Source organism: Hydra viridissima, unplaced genomic scaffold (assembly GCF_058129835.1).
Source record: "Hydra viridissima isolate aposymbiotic clone 2 unplaced genomic scaffold, HvirCarnegie_v1 scaffold_5, whole genome shotgun sequence".
Lineage (NCBI taxonomy): Eukaryota > Metazoa > Cnidaria > Hydrozoa > Anthoathecata > Hydridae > Hydra > Hydra viridissima.
Genome location: NW_028324304.1, coordinates 9,796,917 through 9,813,049, shown reverse-complemented (window position 1 = coordinate 9,813,049; position 16,133 = coordinate 9,796,917). Strand labels below are relative to the sequence as shown.

The following is a 16,133-nucleotide window of genomic DNA, read 5'->3' as shown; positions in this document are numbered from 1 at the left end:
ATTTTGTGTCTCTCCATGATTGCATTTTTTGAGAAGAAAATCAGCAAATAAGTCATCAAAATCTTTTTTTATTACATCATAAATCCACACAGGAATATTTACTTTAGGCTTGTAAATGTCAACTCCTTCACAGTTCTTCCACCTACACCAACTATTTGATCCTCTAGGGCATAGTATATGTCGTCGCAATTTGTCTGGAAAGTTAGTACAATGATTTAGAACAGCTCTTATACCTTTTTTCATTTGGTATACTTTTTCATCATCGTTTAAATTTTTATTGTTTGCAAATTCTCTTATCACCATACCAAAATAGTTTTGAATAGTGTTTATAGAATTATTGGTGAGGTTTCCAACACCTGTTAATTTTTTCCCACAAATGCTTTGCTTTCTTCGCTCTCTTAAACGATTTCCCACACGCTTTTGTATATGCCCAACACATTCAAGTTTTTGCACTTCAACTCCATATTTACTATATGGTTTGCTATTAACAACATCATTGAATGATGAAGAATCACCATCACCCAAATAGTACTTATAAATTACCCCTTAGTTATTTACGGATCTAGAAAATATGTCTACTGCACCAGTACCTTCCATAGCTCCTGAAGATTTGGAATGATTTAGGTGACATTTTTGATTAGCTTTCCAAGAGTTATACATAGGATGATTCACTTTGTTTTTCCATATTTGACATTCCCTGCAATATTTACTAAGTACTGCAAAGTCAATGCAACTCCCTTCACTTATAGCTGTTACTACTCCATTTAAAGAACTGTGACCTCGTTTTTGCCACGTTCCGTCAATAGAAAATTTAATCAAAGCTTCTCCAGTAGTTGTTTTATTTGGTGAAATATTTTTTACTATTAGCAGCATTTTACAGATAATAACGTTTATTTAAACTTACTCAAATATCTTTTCTTACCAATTCTTCTCGTAAGTTTCTCTTTAAAATCTTCGTAAATACTTCTCATAAAATTCTCTTTAAATCTTTAAAAATCCTTTTTTCATAAATTCCTCTTTTAAATCTCTTAAAACTCTTTTCTCATAAAATCTTCTTTTAAATCTTTTACTCTTCTTAACTCTTACTTTGCCATTTTAAAACCTCTTCAAAAACTCTTAAAAACTCTCTTCAAAAACTGTCCTCCCAAAAACTGTCTTCTTTTCTTTTTTGAGCTTTTTATAGTTTTCGGTTGTTTACCGTTTTGCTACTTATTCATCATTTATTTATATGACAGGTTGAATAAGTTTCCGTGCGTACATCTTTTCTTGGTTGTTGTTATTTTTTATTTTTATTTTCGCTTTATCGTTTATTCATATGACAAATTCAATAAGTCTCTGTGCGTACTTCTTTTCTTGGTTGTTGTTGCTTTTTACTTTTCTTTTCGCTTTATCATCTTATTCATATGACAAATTCAATAATTCTCTGCGTGTACGTCTTTTATTGGTTGTTGTTACATTTTACTCTTCTTTTCGCTTTATCATCTTATTCATATGACAAATTCAATAAGTCTCCGTGCGTACTTTTTGTTGGTTGACTCACTCTTTTTGTCGAATATTATATGCTTGAGTCGGGTAAAACTTAAAGATAATGTTTACAATTTTATCATTTTCCCTCCTCACAAATTATTAAAAGCATTTTTTTGCATACATGACATACTCATTATACGAGAGAAATCTTTTATAGCTTCATGCCCTTTACTATTTCACGAAAAGTTATTATTGTTTTTAAATTCACGTCAAATAAATTTCTTCCTTGCTTTGAACTACTTTTATAAATTTGATTTGAAGTGTATCTATTGAGCTCATATTTACATTCATTGCAACTTATAATTAATTTGTGTGAAAACCCCATTCTAAGTGCTGAATCATCATTAATTACCATGTTACTTTCACAATTTGGACATATACAAAATTTCTCAACAATATCTTTAAGAATTTGAAAGTAGAAAAGAATGTAGTAATTGTTTTCAGTGTCCGTATTATTGATCAACCTGAGCTTTTTAGAACTGACACAAGTTGATTGAAATGGTATTTGACTCTTGTTTTCAGTACAATTTTTTGAAAACCCATTAAATCTTCTTTTTCTTTTTCGTTCATTATTTTTTTTTATTACCCATTACTATAAAATGTATATATATATAAATACTATCTTTGGTTGAAATGTAAATAAAATTTGTTTTCCGAATCGCTATAAATGCAAACAAAGCTCCTTGTACTAATTGTTAAACTATAATATTTTAGTATGAGGACTTACAGTAATCAATTGCAAACCAAGCTGGCATAATAAACCATATATATTTAAATTTTTAACCAGTTGATCAAAAAGAGTAGCATTTATATGGTTGTTGAAAATGACTTAACAAAAAAAAATGCAGTTGCTATGGACGTTGCTAATGACGCTTTTTTATACTTACCTACAAACTATCCAAAATACAATAATTTTTAGATTGAGTTAGATAAAACTAAGTTTATCATAATTAAAATGGATCATCGAAGCATTATATCACTTAAATATCAAAAAATTGTTTTTTTCGTAAAAAAACAATTTTTTGATATTTAAGTGATATAATGTGGTTATCCACCTTAACTTCAAGTTATTTTTCTTTTTATACCTTTTTGAATGTTTTCACGCTAATAAAAATAACAAATTCTTAATAAATATGACAATCCTTTAAATGATGTTTTTTCCTAGCTTGATTTCATACAGCATGACGTGTACGTAAATTGCAACTCTTTAACACATGATCATTAAAATTTTCTGCACAAGCATAATTTGCAAAGGATGGTGAAAGGTGCTGTAATTTCACCTCATTAAAAAACGTTTACAGCTGTATACAAAATGTGAGGAGGGAAAATGAGAAAATTATAAGCATTATCTCTGATAATTTCTGGATCTTCATAAATTGTTTCGTTAGTTTAATCAAAATCTTTGTTGATTTCCTTGTTCTCTTGCGGAGGCGGATTTTGCTCAGTAATGCGTTGTAACAAATATCGAAACTGATCTTGTAGACAGTTCTTCTCACTGATGATCTGTTAATTACTTTCACGTAAGTCCTTAACTTCCTGTTGTATGCGATTGTTCTCATCTTCGTAGGAAAGTTTCAGAGGAGTACTATTCAGCCTATAGTAAGACATATTATCTCTCGCAGGTGTATTATTGTAATAATCGTTGTTGGTTTCATATCTCTCATCCAAAGTTGGTATCAGATTGTTTGTATAAGATTTATATCCGTAATCGTAGCTGTCATCCTAAGGTAATCTGCGTTGTCATGTTCCAAGGTCATGTCAACGTATTTGAAATTATTCTCTTGATTTTGGGCTTTTTTATCTACGCTTAGTATACTAATTGACATATCATTTCTTTGACTTTTGTGGATACCTGGTTGTGTATTTTAAACGCTATTCCAGTTGTTATCTTGTGGTCTTCATTTGAAGTAATCGTCTTTGTAAGTTTGTTGTAAGTTATTTGAAGTTTTAAATCTCCAATTTTTTTGTTATTTGAATCGGGTCCAGTGTATTTATTGTTCATGTTTCTGTCCCAGTTATCAAAGTACCGTGGTGCAAAGTTTGTATTGTTTCTCAATTGTGGTTGTTGAATAAAGTTTTTCCTGTTCGGTTATTGTTCAGTTAGGTTATGGTATTCTTGCTTGCCCATTTTGTTGCATATAAAGCAGGTTGGTTATGATCCTGATTTTGGACAAAGTTGTCATTTGTTTATCTTCGTAGATACATCTTCAACTTTCTGATCTCGTCGTTGAGCTTTGCAACTTCTCTAGTGGCATTTTCTGGGTTAGCTAAATTTGCTGGTGTCGTACTATATGCAGCCACGAGTGGTGTATCGCTATAGGTAAAAGATACAGCGTTATATTTAGTCGACTTGTTTTGTAAATTTGTCATGGGGTTATTATGACTTTGTCATCAATGTTAACTGAATTAATCACTCTAGCAATACTGAGTGCTTGTGCGTATGTCTCTGGTTGGCTTAAAAGAAATCTTCTCTTTAAACGAGAATTAACTCCTTGAATAAAAATTTGTTATTTTTATTAGCGTGAAAACATTCAAAAAGGTATTAAAAGAAAAATAACTTGAAGTTAAGGTGGATAACCACAAAAAAAATAATTTTTTTTACGAAAAAAACAATTTTTTTGGAAGGGATTCATAAAATATCAAAGAAGATTTATTTAAGCAAAGTGGAAAAACGCAAAGTTGTTCGTTATTGTCCTAGTTGTTAAATGTGGCAGTTCTCTTAAATCGAAGGAAAAATTCATTAATATCGTCATCTGATTCTCTGTTAAACTGTGGTAAACTAGACTTATCGATTGAAAATAATCAAAAATAAATCTAAATGTTCGAATTTAGTTAATTATGAAGTCTAAAGTGTGAACCGTGCAAACATCTCACTGATTTATGAAAAAATGAGTGAATAAAGTTGATCTCGCTAGGAAGCTCCAGGGTGAGGCCCCGTTGGTGATATGTGGGAATTGAACGTAATGGTAGCGTGACGCAGATAGTGTGACAATAGCGATGTGAGTGTGAGAGTAGTGAAGATATAGAATGTGATACGGTGAGGTAGAGCTGTCAGTGTGTAGCGCAGATGTGATAGGTGCGTGATACTTATCAATAAAAATTATTAACGCATATAGTAATAATTTTAACATTGCCTTAATCGAAATGCATACAAAAATGATAATACTTATGGTTTTTCTTCTCTTACTTATTCTTCTTAATAAATATTCTCTACTATTTCTCATGAATATATATTCTTTTGATATTAACTTATAAAAATTTTAATACATTATTACAGATAATGACGCATATTTAAAGTCACTAAAATTTTTTTTTTCTTATAAATTCTTCTCATAAGATTCTCTTTAAATTCTCCAAAAATTCTTCTCTAAAATTCTCTCATTTGAATTTCTCAAAATTCTTTCCTAAAAAAATCAAAAAACCATCTCGCCTAAAAAACTCTCTCTTAAAAACCTCTCTAAAACTCCGTAAGATTTTCTCAACCGTTCCTTTTCTATCTGTCCGCAGATTTTTCTTGAGTTCTCGTATAGACAATGGATTTCTTTTTCTTCAAGTTCATTTAGTACTCTTGTTTCAGCCTCTAAGTCATGGATCTTTTGATTAGTCTTTTTCTCAGAATGGACACTAGAACTTTCGAGAACTTTACTAATCAAAAATCAAGCTCATATCATTGTATTTCTGGTTTGCGAAAACAATTTTAAACTTTAATGGTGGGAGTTTTTTTTTTTTTTTTTTCATATAATTGAATGTGTCCAACTGGTATTTTGACTGTCTCTTGTTATAATCGGGTAAAAAGTTAAAGTCGGGTAAAAAGTTAAAGATGATGTTTATAATTTTCTCATTTTCCCTCCTCACAAAAATGATAGTAGTTAGGTTCTCTAGGCAAAAAATAATTGTTTTCGATATTTAGGATATCAAAAATAAATTGATATTCCAGATTTAGTAAAACATTTTCATCTTCTAAATGTAACATCTTTTATCTAAATTCTCAAACTGATAAATATCGACTGTTCTAGTGAATAGTCATAAAATTTTTTTAAATTAATATTTACATTCGCAAAGGATGCTGTCAAAAAGTGGAATTTGCATTTAATAATAATATTTCGTGCAGTATTCTTTATTTTTAAGAGCTATTAAATAAAGACACTGAGGCGTTGTTTAGTTGTTGTTAAAGTTTTAGACTGCATTGGGTCTACAACTCGCACCTTCCCGATGATATTGCGTACCAAGTCCACAACCTCCCACAATTCAGTCGTTGTGGTAGGTTTCTATGTAGTGATAATAAAAAACTGTTTTTTTAATATCAGTCCATAAGTTTTCTATAAGATTTAGATTGTTTACGGTCATAACCTTAAACTTATTTGATTGAAACAAATTTTGCACACTTTACTCATGAGCTTTCATGAAAACCATTTTGTTCGTGAGCTTCGGTCATTGTTTTTCGTAAATAGTCATTTTAAAGATATTTTGTAATAACCCTAGGGTAACATGGTATTTTGAAGAATATCTTTGCAGAGGTATTATAAGCTGTAATCCAAAATATTGGTCCTACACCATATTACAAGGAATATTTTAATATTTTTTCTACCGTACTTCAATGTTTTGGTTTTGTCTGGTAGTTTTCTTTCTTCGTCTCGTTTAGCCTTTCGATTTAAACTTAAATCATTTGACTACAATGGTAGGTAAAAAAACGACAATATCTAGGACTTCTTTATAGGTTTTACCTTGTTTATGAAGGTTTATGATAAATAAACATTTTTTCTCATTGCAATCTTCTGAGAACAATTCAAATGGATATAATACTACAATTTTTTGAACACTTAAAATAATTGTTAAATTAAATAAAGTTTTCCTATATGGATGTTTATAGAATAACTCTTAAAAATAAGTTAGTAGTAGTTGCGACAAATATTCTTCTGTGAAAAATAATTTACAAGTTTTTTCAGAAATTCAAATAACTTGTGTCATTATTTTTGTTGAACGCCGCACAGTGGAGTATTTGTATGACAAAACCGCTCAAAAATATTTTATGGATTTTTTTTCGCTTTATTAGTTTAAAAGACAGAGTTTTATTAAAATTAAATGTTTAATTAAAAAAATAAAATTTTTTAAAGAGTAATTTATTATTAATAAAAAGACATCGCTTATCAAAGCTTCATGCTGAGATCATCATATTGACTGCTTCTTTGGAAAAAGGCAATGTTTTTTTTGTGCCGTTTTAATCTAGAACTGCTTTTGTATGGGTCTGAACTCAATAGCAGCCTATTTAATACGTCTGTATTGCAGTCAATACGAGAAAACTTTCGACTAAAATTTTGTCTGTACTGCCGAAAGTGTTTGCTTCGGGCTTCAGCTGCCTCCTCGGATAACTGGCCGATAGGGAGGATTGCATGAGTTATTACTTCGGCACCATGCATCAAAACTTTATGCATGGTTGGAGACATGGGATACCAACCATACAGATTGATATACAGTTTAGCAGTTTCATGAGCAAAAGCGTCAAATTTAACAGCATCAATTTTATATCCACTTGAAATGACTTCAAGAATAACGTGTAAACCTTTTATCAAATCCAAGTTAACACCAGTTATTTGTGAAGATAATTCCGGGTTTGAAAAAAATCTTCTTGACGTATTGCCGTCATTCGTATTTCCAAACCCTGCTTTAGGTATATCTACTTGAAGCCCTAATTCTTCTTTGAAGGATGTTTGTATTTTCTTCTTTGCTTCTTTGACAATTTTTTTTTCCTCGTCTGATCGAGCTTGCCACTTTTGTAAAGGTATTTTATAAGCTAAATGAAGAAGCGATTCAAAAAAGCGGATCCTTGCATGAAGAATCGAGAGTCCAAATGAGATGGTTTGCGTATTGATTGGCTCTTTTTTAATCAATTTATTAAAATCTTTCGATGTTTGTCCACAAATGTAGCACCTCATAGTTGATGTAGTATCAGTTGCTGCTTTGCACACTTTACCATCTACTATTGTAAAAAGCAAGGTATGCTTTATTTTTCCAATTTCATTGGGCAACCTTGTTTCCCTGAGATTCCTTATTTGGTTTTTTACGTGCTCTATCTCGTCCATTGTTATGTCTTTAGATTCACTAATGAAACGTATTCAAATGGGCCTGCAGAATCTTGGAGATGAGGTGACTGGGTTTTGCCATATAATTTTTTCCTGTTGGCCATCAATTTTAACAATCATTCTCAGAGGTACTAAAGAACTTTGAAAAATATTTGCATCACTGTCGGTGTTGTTTTAAAACTTTTGCTTAAATTTTGCTTGTTGCGATCCATCACAGCCCCATTTTGATATTAAAACCATATTTTTCTTTTCTTCAATTAAACACTTTTCTACAACCTCTGAGACATATTTATATAAGCGTAATGTAGTGTGGTCAAGTAATGCTTGTAGTTGAATTTCAGCTGTTGTTTCGGTTACTTGTATTGATTCCTTATTAGGGTAACATTCTTTTTTGGCTTGTTGTATTATTGAGTAACAGGGGTAGACATTTTTGTTTCTATTTTGAATAAGTTCCCACTGTTTTCTGGTAAAATCGCCTTCTACAAACAGTGCCAGTGCCTCTTGAGGTGTTAATTTATTGACAGTTACTTTTTTAAAAGCAGAGTTAAGTGCTTTTCGGTATTTCTTTGCTCTGGTAGGCGTGGCAGTAATTTTTTTAATAAATTTTGAAACACCAGTATTTCCTGATGTGTGCTGGCTCATTCTGGCTGCATACGTCAACTCATCAACGGAGACCTGTTTGCGCAAATCCATAGTTTTTCGACGCTTGCTGCAATCACTTAGTTCTAAAAATGATTTTGATGGTCGTCCAGGTTTCTGTCGAATGTTTATTGACCAATAAGGTAGCTCGATGTTTGATTTGAGCCATTGTTTATTGTTTTTTTATAAAACTTTCTTATTTGTAACTTGCAGCTATCCATCTTTTCTTGAAATCGCTCTTAAAGAATTTTAAAATTCTTGTTATGGTACTTTTTTGATCTATTGGATATTTCATGACTGTTACAAGGTGTTCTTCTAACGACGAAAACTTTTCATCAATTTTTTTACCTTTACAATCTTTCATTATTTCATATAACTCTCTTCTAGAGAACAACTTTTTGACTTCTGTCGAATCTACATGATAAATAATAAAATCAGTAAATACATAGTGGTGTGACCTTAGTGAAAGACAATTAAAATATTTTTTTTTTGTTGAGATTTTATAGTTTGATAGTTTAATATATTAGATACAATTTAAGATTTACGTAGTTTGGTTAAGTTTGTACAAAAATATTTAAAAATTAGACAGCAAGAATTTATTTTATAGTTATTTCAAGACTTTTTACGAGATTGCGTATATTACGAAATGGTTTACACACTATTTTTGAAGCGTTGATATAAAAAGTGGCGGACGTTGGCGGATAATTTTACAAAAGTATCTGGTTGTTTACAGCCTACAGTTATTGCTCGTAAAAAAATTATAACTCGACAAGACCATACTTGTTAACAAAAACATTATATTATAATTTTATATGAAAATTAAAACTCAAATAGTCCATCATAAAAACGCTTTATATTTTTCACAATAACTACAGAAATTTAATGTAATTTTATTTCAAAATATAGGTCATACCTTCCTCTGCCATAATTAGCCGTTTATTTTTTCAAAACTGAACAATATTATAATAATAGCTGCAATAGCAAATGTCACAAACTTTTGAATTTTTTTTTCCCACGAAATTTCAAATAACAACGCCACGTTCTGAACAAAAATACGACAAAAGGAAAAATCGAGAAGAATTTTCTGTTACATAATCTAATGAAGCAATTATCTAGCTTGAAAATAATAAAGTTAAAAAGATTTTTATGCGAACTTGATTTTTTGACTTTTGAGCGGTTTTGTCATACAAATACTCCACTGTGCGCCGCTCCGTATCCTTAAAATAAAATTTGTCCGTTTTTATCTGCTCATTATTTAATCTAATGAAACTTGCAAACTTACAAAAAAATATATTTTTAATTTTTCTTATTTTTTTTTTTAATTGTAACATATTTTAAACCAACCAAAAATTTTCATCACTTGTTTTTATATTTCTTTCTATATTCTCATTTTTATGTTAAAAAAAAAAAGTTGTTAACAATCATTGATTTGCGGGAAAAACTGGCAAAAAAAGTTTTTTTTTAAGCAGAACGTCAGCTTTTAATATAACGTTTTCCAAACGATTTAAGAAATTAAAACAAAACAAAAAATGCGTGATAAACTTTTGTCCTTTTAACAAAAAACAAACTTTTATTTAAATTTTTTTTTTAATTTTAGATCTTTTTTTATCTGATTCACAGTTCTCATGCAAGAATTCATGAACCACTTATTGAGATTCTCCTGATGTTTATTTCTTGACTCCTAGGTAACGGATCTTCATAAAACATGCCAATCGGCAGGGTTTTATACATTGATGCTCATGCATTACACATTTGCGTATTTTTTGAGGTATACAAATCAAAGCATACAAACTTGTTATGTCTCTTCTCAAAACAATCTGGGTTAGTAGATTCATCGAATCCTATTCTGTGTATAAGTATCAAAGTATTGTTAGGTTTAATTACTTCAATTATTTTGCTGATATGCATTGTTGTCCAGCAGACAATGAGTTATGAACTCTGCAGCCTGTTACTTCAATAATAATCAAAAATATGGAATGATATATAACTTTTGGAAATCAAGAACAATCGCAAATACAGTATATACCAAAATGTAATATCTTAATGAGTATACCTGAACAATATACCTGAACCAATGATATACCTGAACCAATCCAAACAGAAATGCTAAAAAAACGGAAATGGTAAGAGGCAAAAATTTGCTCCCTTCCCTTTAATCTACTGACAACATTTATGGATGGCCCTTAACTTCAATAAGAACATAAGAGGCTATTATTCTATTTGAGATACAAAATATAAGAGAGAAAATTGACTTTTTTTTTAATACATGTTTAAAATAAATGAGAAAGGTACTTGGGAAGGTACACATATATTTATTCAAAAATATAAGTAATAGCAAATTGAGATTTTGAGAAACTTAAACAAGGATGTTCGTAAATAAATAATTAAAGTATGGTATTTTTTATTAACTTATGAACTAACAATTTTTATAGCAAAAGTATTGCTTCGAATGGTTGTCTTTTTTACAAATTTATTACCAATCTTACCCAAATATCTAGAAAACCCAGTTATGCATTGTGACATTTGTATGTCTTCAATCTTATTAGCATTGAAAATGATTTTTGTGAAGTACTTCACAACAATCATTTTCAATGCTAATAAGATTGAAGACATACAGAAAAGACCCAGAAGAGATTAAATCACTTGTCCAATACATGTACTTAAGTACATGTTGTTATTGAATCATAATGATGAATCATGCTATTTTCATGACATTCCAAAATATTTAAAACATCCATGAAAGATGGTACTTTTAAATGTTTGGCTTCAATTATGTCATGAAACATCTCCTTATGCAATTTAAATCGATCTATATTTAGATCATTTCCATGAAAGTTGCAAATTGCTTTAGAAATTAATTAGAAAAGGCTCTGCATTCAATAACAACATTTGGGAGTCAGAGGTAAACCTTTATGCTAGGCCGCCTAGAACAAAATTAATAACTTCTTTCTAGACTTAATTGTAACGTTCTTTTGCAGTAAAAATGTGTGGCTCTATCTATTCACTCTTAAATCTAATTGGTAGTTTTTTTTCCCTTGGTTCTTTAGGTTCATCTAAGCCAAGAAGTTTCCATTCCTTTCTTAAATCTTCCCACATTACAGAATTAAATTTTTTCTCTCATGTTGCAAATGGTGTCTTTCAATGTATCAATAACATTAGTGCATGTTTTTAAATGTAAACTTTTACTCTGGATAACTGTATTAGCTCCTTCCAAATATTTTAGGATGCTTCTGCCTTATCCAGTTGCTACGTATCTGCCTTATCCAGTTGCTTCATGAATCCAATTGCTTTTGCCCCCTCCTCATTTTTTACAGCCTTAGTCAGTTCTGAAAAAAAGTTTCGTAATTCCTCAAAACTGTTTAGTATTGAATTAAGCGGTGTGTATCGCAACGTCCATCGTGTAGGATAAAATGGTCTCAAGGACAAGTTATCTTTTTGTTGCTGAAATATCTTGAACCAAGAAAGTCTCTTCGTGATTCGCGAATGAAAGTAATTAACTCCCTAGCAAGCTGAAGAATATCTCTTACCTCAATAAGATTCTTCATAAAGTCTTGGGTTACAAGATTTAGTGAATGCGCTTGACAACGTAAAAATAATGTTCTAGATTCGATGGCTCTTATTTTTGCTTGTAAGCCGTTATAAACTGCAGAAATATTACTCGCACCATCAAAGCATTGCCCTCTTATATCAATTATAGGTAAACCTAATGTGGTTAACATATCACAAATCACTTTGAAAAGTGTTTTAAAATCAGTTTTGTCTGTTCCGTAAAAAACCTAAAAAATATCTTTCAATTGGAAATGTATTACGGTCAACCGATCGAACACATCGTCAAGTATTATTGAAAAATATCTAACTTTCTTAATGGCAGTAATTAGGTATGTGCGTATCCATCCAATTACGGCACCGATTTTGTAATCAAAATCTGCGACCATTTTATTGTACTTGGCGTATGTGTTGTAAGAATGCATTTTGTCGTGTTATTTTTTAGAATTTCATATCAACATATTTATTTTTTAAAAAGTAGAATAGTTAAACTTCATTTTTGTGTTTGTATTTTTTTTCAGCTACCACTGCTATTATTGAATTAACTGTTCTGAAAAACTTCGTCGTAGTTCAGATATAAAATTGATATCGAAGGTATGTTGAGTCTTTTTTTAAATGTATTGGGCCAAGTTTAAAAACTAATTTTTTATGTGCATGCGAAATTTCATTGAAAAATATTATGTAGCAGACACCTAATTTTTTGTAGCAGAATAGGTACCTTAGCTTAATATTTTTCGCAATATAATGGGGGATTGAGGGGGGGGGGGGCGGCCCTTCCAACGATTTTCTAACAAAATGAAATAGAACATTATTATAGCCAATTTCTTTAAAAACAAAAACGAATATCATCATAATAGCTTAATAATTTGAAAAAAGTATCTATATGATGCACCTCTGATTTGCTCATAACAATCTCTTTGCATTATATTATCATAATTATTATAACTAAAATATATTTTATTGTTATTGTTTAATGTTGTTAAATAATACTGCATTATTTAATAACAATATGCTATCATTCAATAGTTTAATTTCATATTTTAATTTGTTGATAATTTATGATAAATTTTTTATGATGATTATGAGTGAATGAGGTATGGGATGGTGTGCATTATATGATGCATCATATGGTCATTTAAAAAAAAAAAAAAGTTAGCATGCAAATAATATTTATGTTATAATAAAGTTGCTCATAATTATTATCAAATAATAATTATGTGCACTTTTGTCATCTTATAAAGCAATTTATGTGTTTTTGTCTAAAACAGAAATAAGTAAGTGATTTTTGTTTTTTTAAAAAAAATGAAATTAAAGTAAACATTATTCTCTTTAAAATGAATAAAATTTTATTCATTTTAAAAATAATTATACTTGACATTTTAAGGTATCACGGGACCCAAAAAGAATATGCGTGTGTTTCGTGGTGCAGCAAAAAAATATCTAGCATCAAACTTCACTTTGCCTTCACAAATAAACATAGACTGTAGAAATGGACATATACTGTTTATATTCATTAGCAATAATGAATCACAAAAAGCAACTATTGACAAGTCAATAAGCTTTATGGCTTCAAGATTTGTAGAAGTCATATTAAACTTCTTATTAAAGAATCAAAAAACTGGGCATGCAATTTTTTAAGAAATTCTAAACATTTTGTTGACTTTTGCAATAAGCTTTTCTTTTGTCAAATGACAGTATTGCCAGCAGCACAGTCATTACAGTCAACCTCAAAATTAAGTAACACTATTTCATCTTTGTCAGTTAACTCATCTCCTAAACATATTAGTGTTTTATCTTCATCTGATTCAAGACCATCATTATCCAGGTTAAGAGCTGACCAGTTAAAAGTGTTAAAGAAAAAAGCTAAGGTAAGGGCAAGATTTAAACATCTTAATGAGAGCATCGCTCGCAAAGACAAGACAATTAAAAGTTTGAGGAATAAATTAAAACTCCAACATTTTAACTTACAGTTAAAAAAGCTTCAAGTTGCAAATTTTCGTTTAAGAAAACAGCTAGAATTTGCCCAAACAAAGCTGTCTAATGAAGAAACCATCTTACACCAACAAATTACTGAAAAGAATGCAGAGTGTGTGCACTTAACAACTAAATCTTTATGTATGGTTGTAGCCATTGATCAACTTGCAGGAGGTACAGCTTATGACTACATGAGTCATATTGCAAAGTCTGTGGATAATCTTGCTAAGATGTATAGTGACTTTTACCAGAAACAATATACTGATGTACGAAGCACTATTATTGGCAACAAGCTTTTTGGTAGAGATTGCTTTGCAGCAAACATTGTTGTTCAGCTCAATAAACTCCGTTATAAGGACAGTAAAGGTAAATAAATAAATAAAGGTAAAGGTAAATAAACTATTTATCATATTATTACTCTAATATTGTTTTGCTGATAAAATTATGATTTTGAATAATATTCTGAACATAAAAAGTTTGTTGATTAGCATACTTGTTTCAAATTTACAAACAAGTTCTTTGCATTGCACACTTGCTTATAATTTTTTTTTTTTTTTAAGGTGATCCAAAAGGCTTTGTTAATTTTTTGGACAAACATGGCCTGCCCAGAGGATTAATTCCACGCAATAGAGGAAATAGACTGCACATCCTTTTTCATACATGTGGAGTTTTGATCCATCACTTCCACAAACTTCAAAGTTTTCTGTTTTCTGGAGTAGTTTTGTGTGGAGGACTAAGAAATTGTTTGTTCCAAGACTTCACATCTAAAACAGGTTAGTTTTTATGGTGTAATAATGACCTTATCATATACTTTATGACATATTGTATTTAATTTAAGGTATCCGTGAGATGTGTGCCCTAGCATTAATTGGAAAGCTACTGACTGGTCCTTGGATGAAAAAATTCTACGTTGCATCAGGTCATGGACTTGGCTACTTGTCTGGCATTCAAGTTGTCAAAGATGTTCGCAATGCACTTGTTGAAAGCAGCACAATGGCCCTTTCCCTTATTCACAGAAAAACAGACTTTTTTGGCGGTGATCTCAATGATCCAGTTTTTAATTCAATTATTGACTTTTGCCCAAGGACTGAAGAAATGAGATGCGCATTAGCCAGCTGCCTAAATGCTATCATTAGTGTTATTGACCGTCAGTATGAGCGACAGTTCAACATGACCTCAACTGATCAATTGAAGTCCCAAACACTATCGGCACGACCTCATAACATTGACTCTGAAGAACTTGTAGGTATGTTTAGCGCTGCAAAACAGAAAGCTTGTAATGCCACTCTTTGTTTCTTGTCATCAAAAATTCGCACATGCAAAAATAGGACAACTGATTTTCTTTCTAAAAAACCAACTGATGTACGAAATAAATTGATAGCTTGGTCCATCTCCTCAGCCCGAAAAAAGCGGTTAGCAAACATGCAATGCCATGAAGAAATGAAGGTGGAGTTGATTAAACGCATGGCAAAAATGATTAAAATTAAGGAGGACAAAGAAAGAAGAAAAGTAGAAAAAAAAGTATTAAAATCTTGCATGCCTCAGCAGATAAAGCAACTGTTTCCTGATTTGGAAAGTAATGCGGCTGCAGATATTGAAGATATTCTCAATGGTACTGCTGTTGGAAGAAATATATGCCACATGTGGCATGATGCTGACACTAACAGCCAAGACATATTCTATGGCAGACTTCTTAGCATTAAAAAAAAGAACAGTGCCATATATATAGTTTCTTATTGGAAACCAAATGAGAATGAGGATGATGATGGTGTTGAGTACGATATGACTAAATATCAACTCTCTGCATACATCATAAGTGGTGATATGGTGATATCATAAACAAATTGTGATTGAATTGATAATAGTATGGTAAGTTTTATTATTAAAAGTAAAATGGTTTATATGCTTGTGTTAATAGATATCATTTACAGATAATAGGTAAGTCAAATTGTTAGAAATATTTTTGCAATTGTACAGCTATTCACGAAAGTTTAAACGATTGCAGAATTTTCAAATCTAATCTTCGGTTTTTCTTGAATAAAAATCTAACGGAAATAGATATCAAAATAATTATTTTTCCAATTTGGTAAATAGGTCATTTGTTAATAGAATAAAAAAAAGTAGGTTTTGACTCATTACCGTCTACTCAGAAATTTCATTAAAAGGTAGGTGATACAAATTTAGAGGTTTCACAAAAGTTTAAACGATTTTATTTAGGATCAATTATTTGCTAATTAATTGATAAATCCGCTGCGAAATTTTTTTTCGCAGCAAATTTATCAATTAATTAGCAAATAATTGAGTAGTTTTTCAATCAAAAGATTCATCACAACATCATCAGGCAGCTTTTAATTCATTAAAAATCAA

The 16,133-nt window shown here is 30.5% G+C and overlaps 1 protein-coding gene and 1 pseudogene across 1 annotated transcript; both read left to right on the top strand.

Annotated features, from left to right (window-relative positions):
- The first annotated feature begins 13,190 nt into the window (after window positions 1–13,190).
- LOC149888542 (uncharacterized) lies at window positions 13,191–13,926 on the top strand (annotated as a pseudogene).
- A 55-nt stretch (window positions 13,927–13,981) lies between these two features.
- On the top strand, window positions 13,982–15,605 carry LOC149888541 (uncharacterized). Its single transcript, XM_090088593.1, has 3 exons — window positions 13,982–14,132; window positions 14,327–14,539; window positions 14,605–15,605. Exons 1-3 carry the CDS (start codon window positions 13,997–13,999, stop codon window positions 15,603–15,605), a joined length of 1,350 nt encoding a protein of 449 aa, XP_089944719.1. The 5' UTR covers window positions 13,982–13,996.
- The last annotated feature ends 528 nt before the right edge of the window (window positions 15,606–16,133 follow it).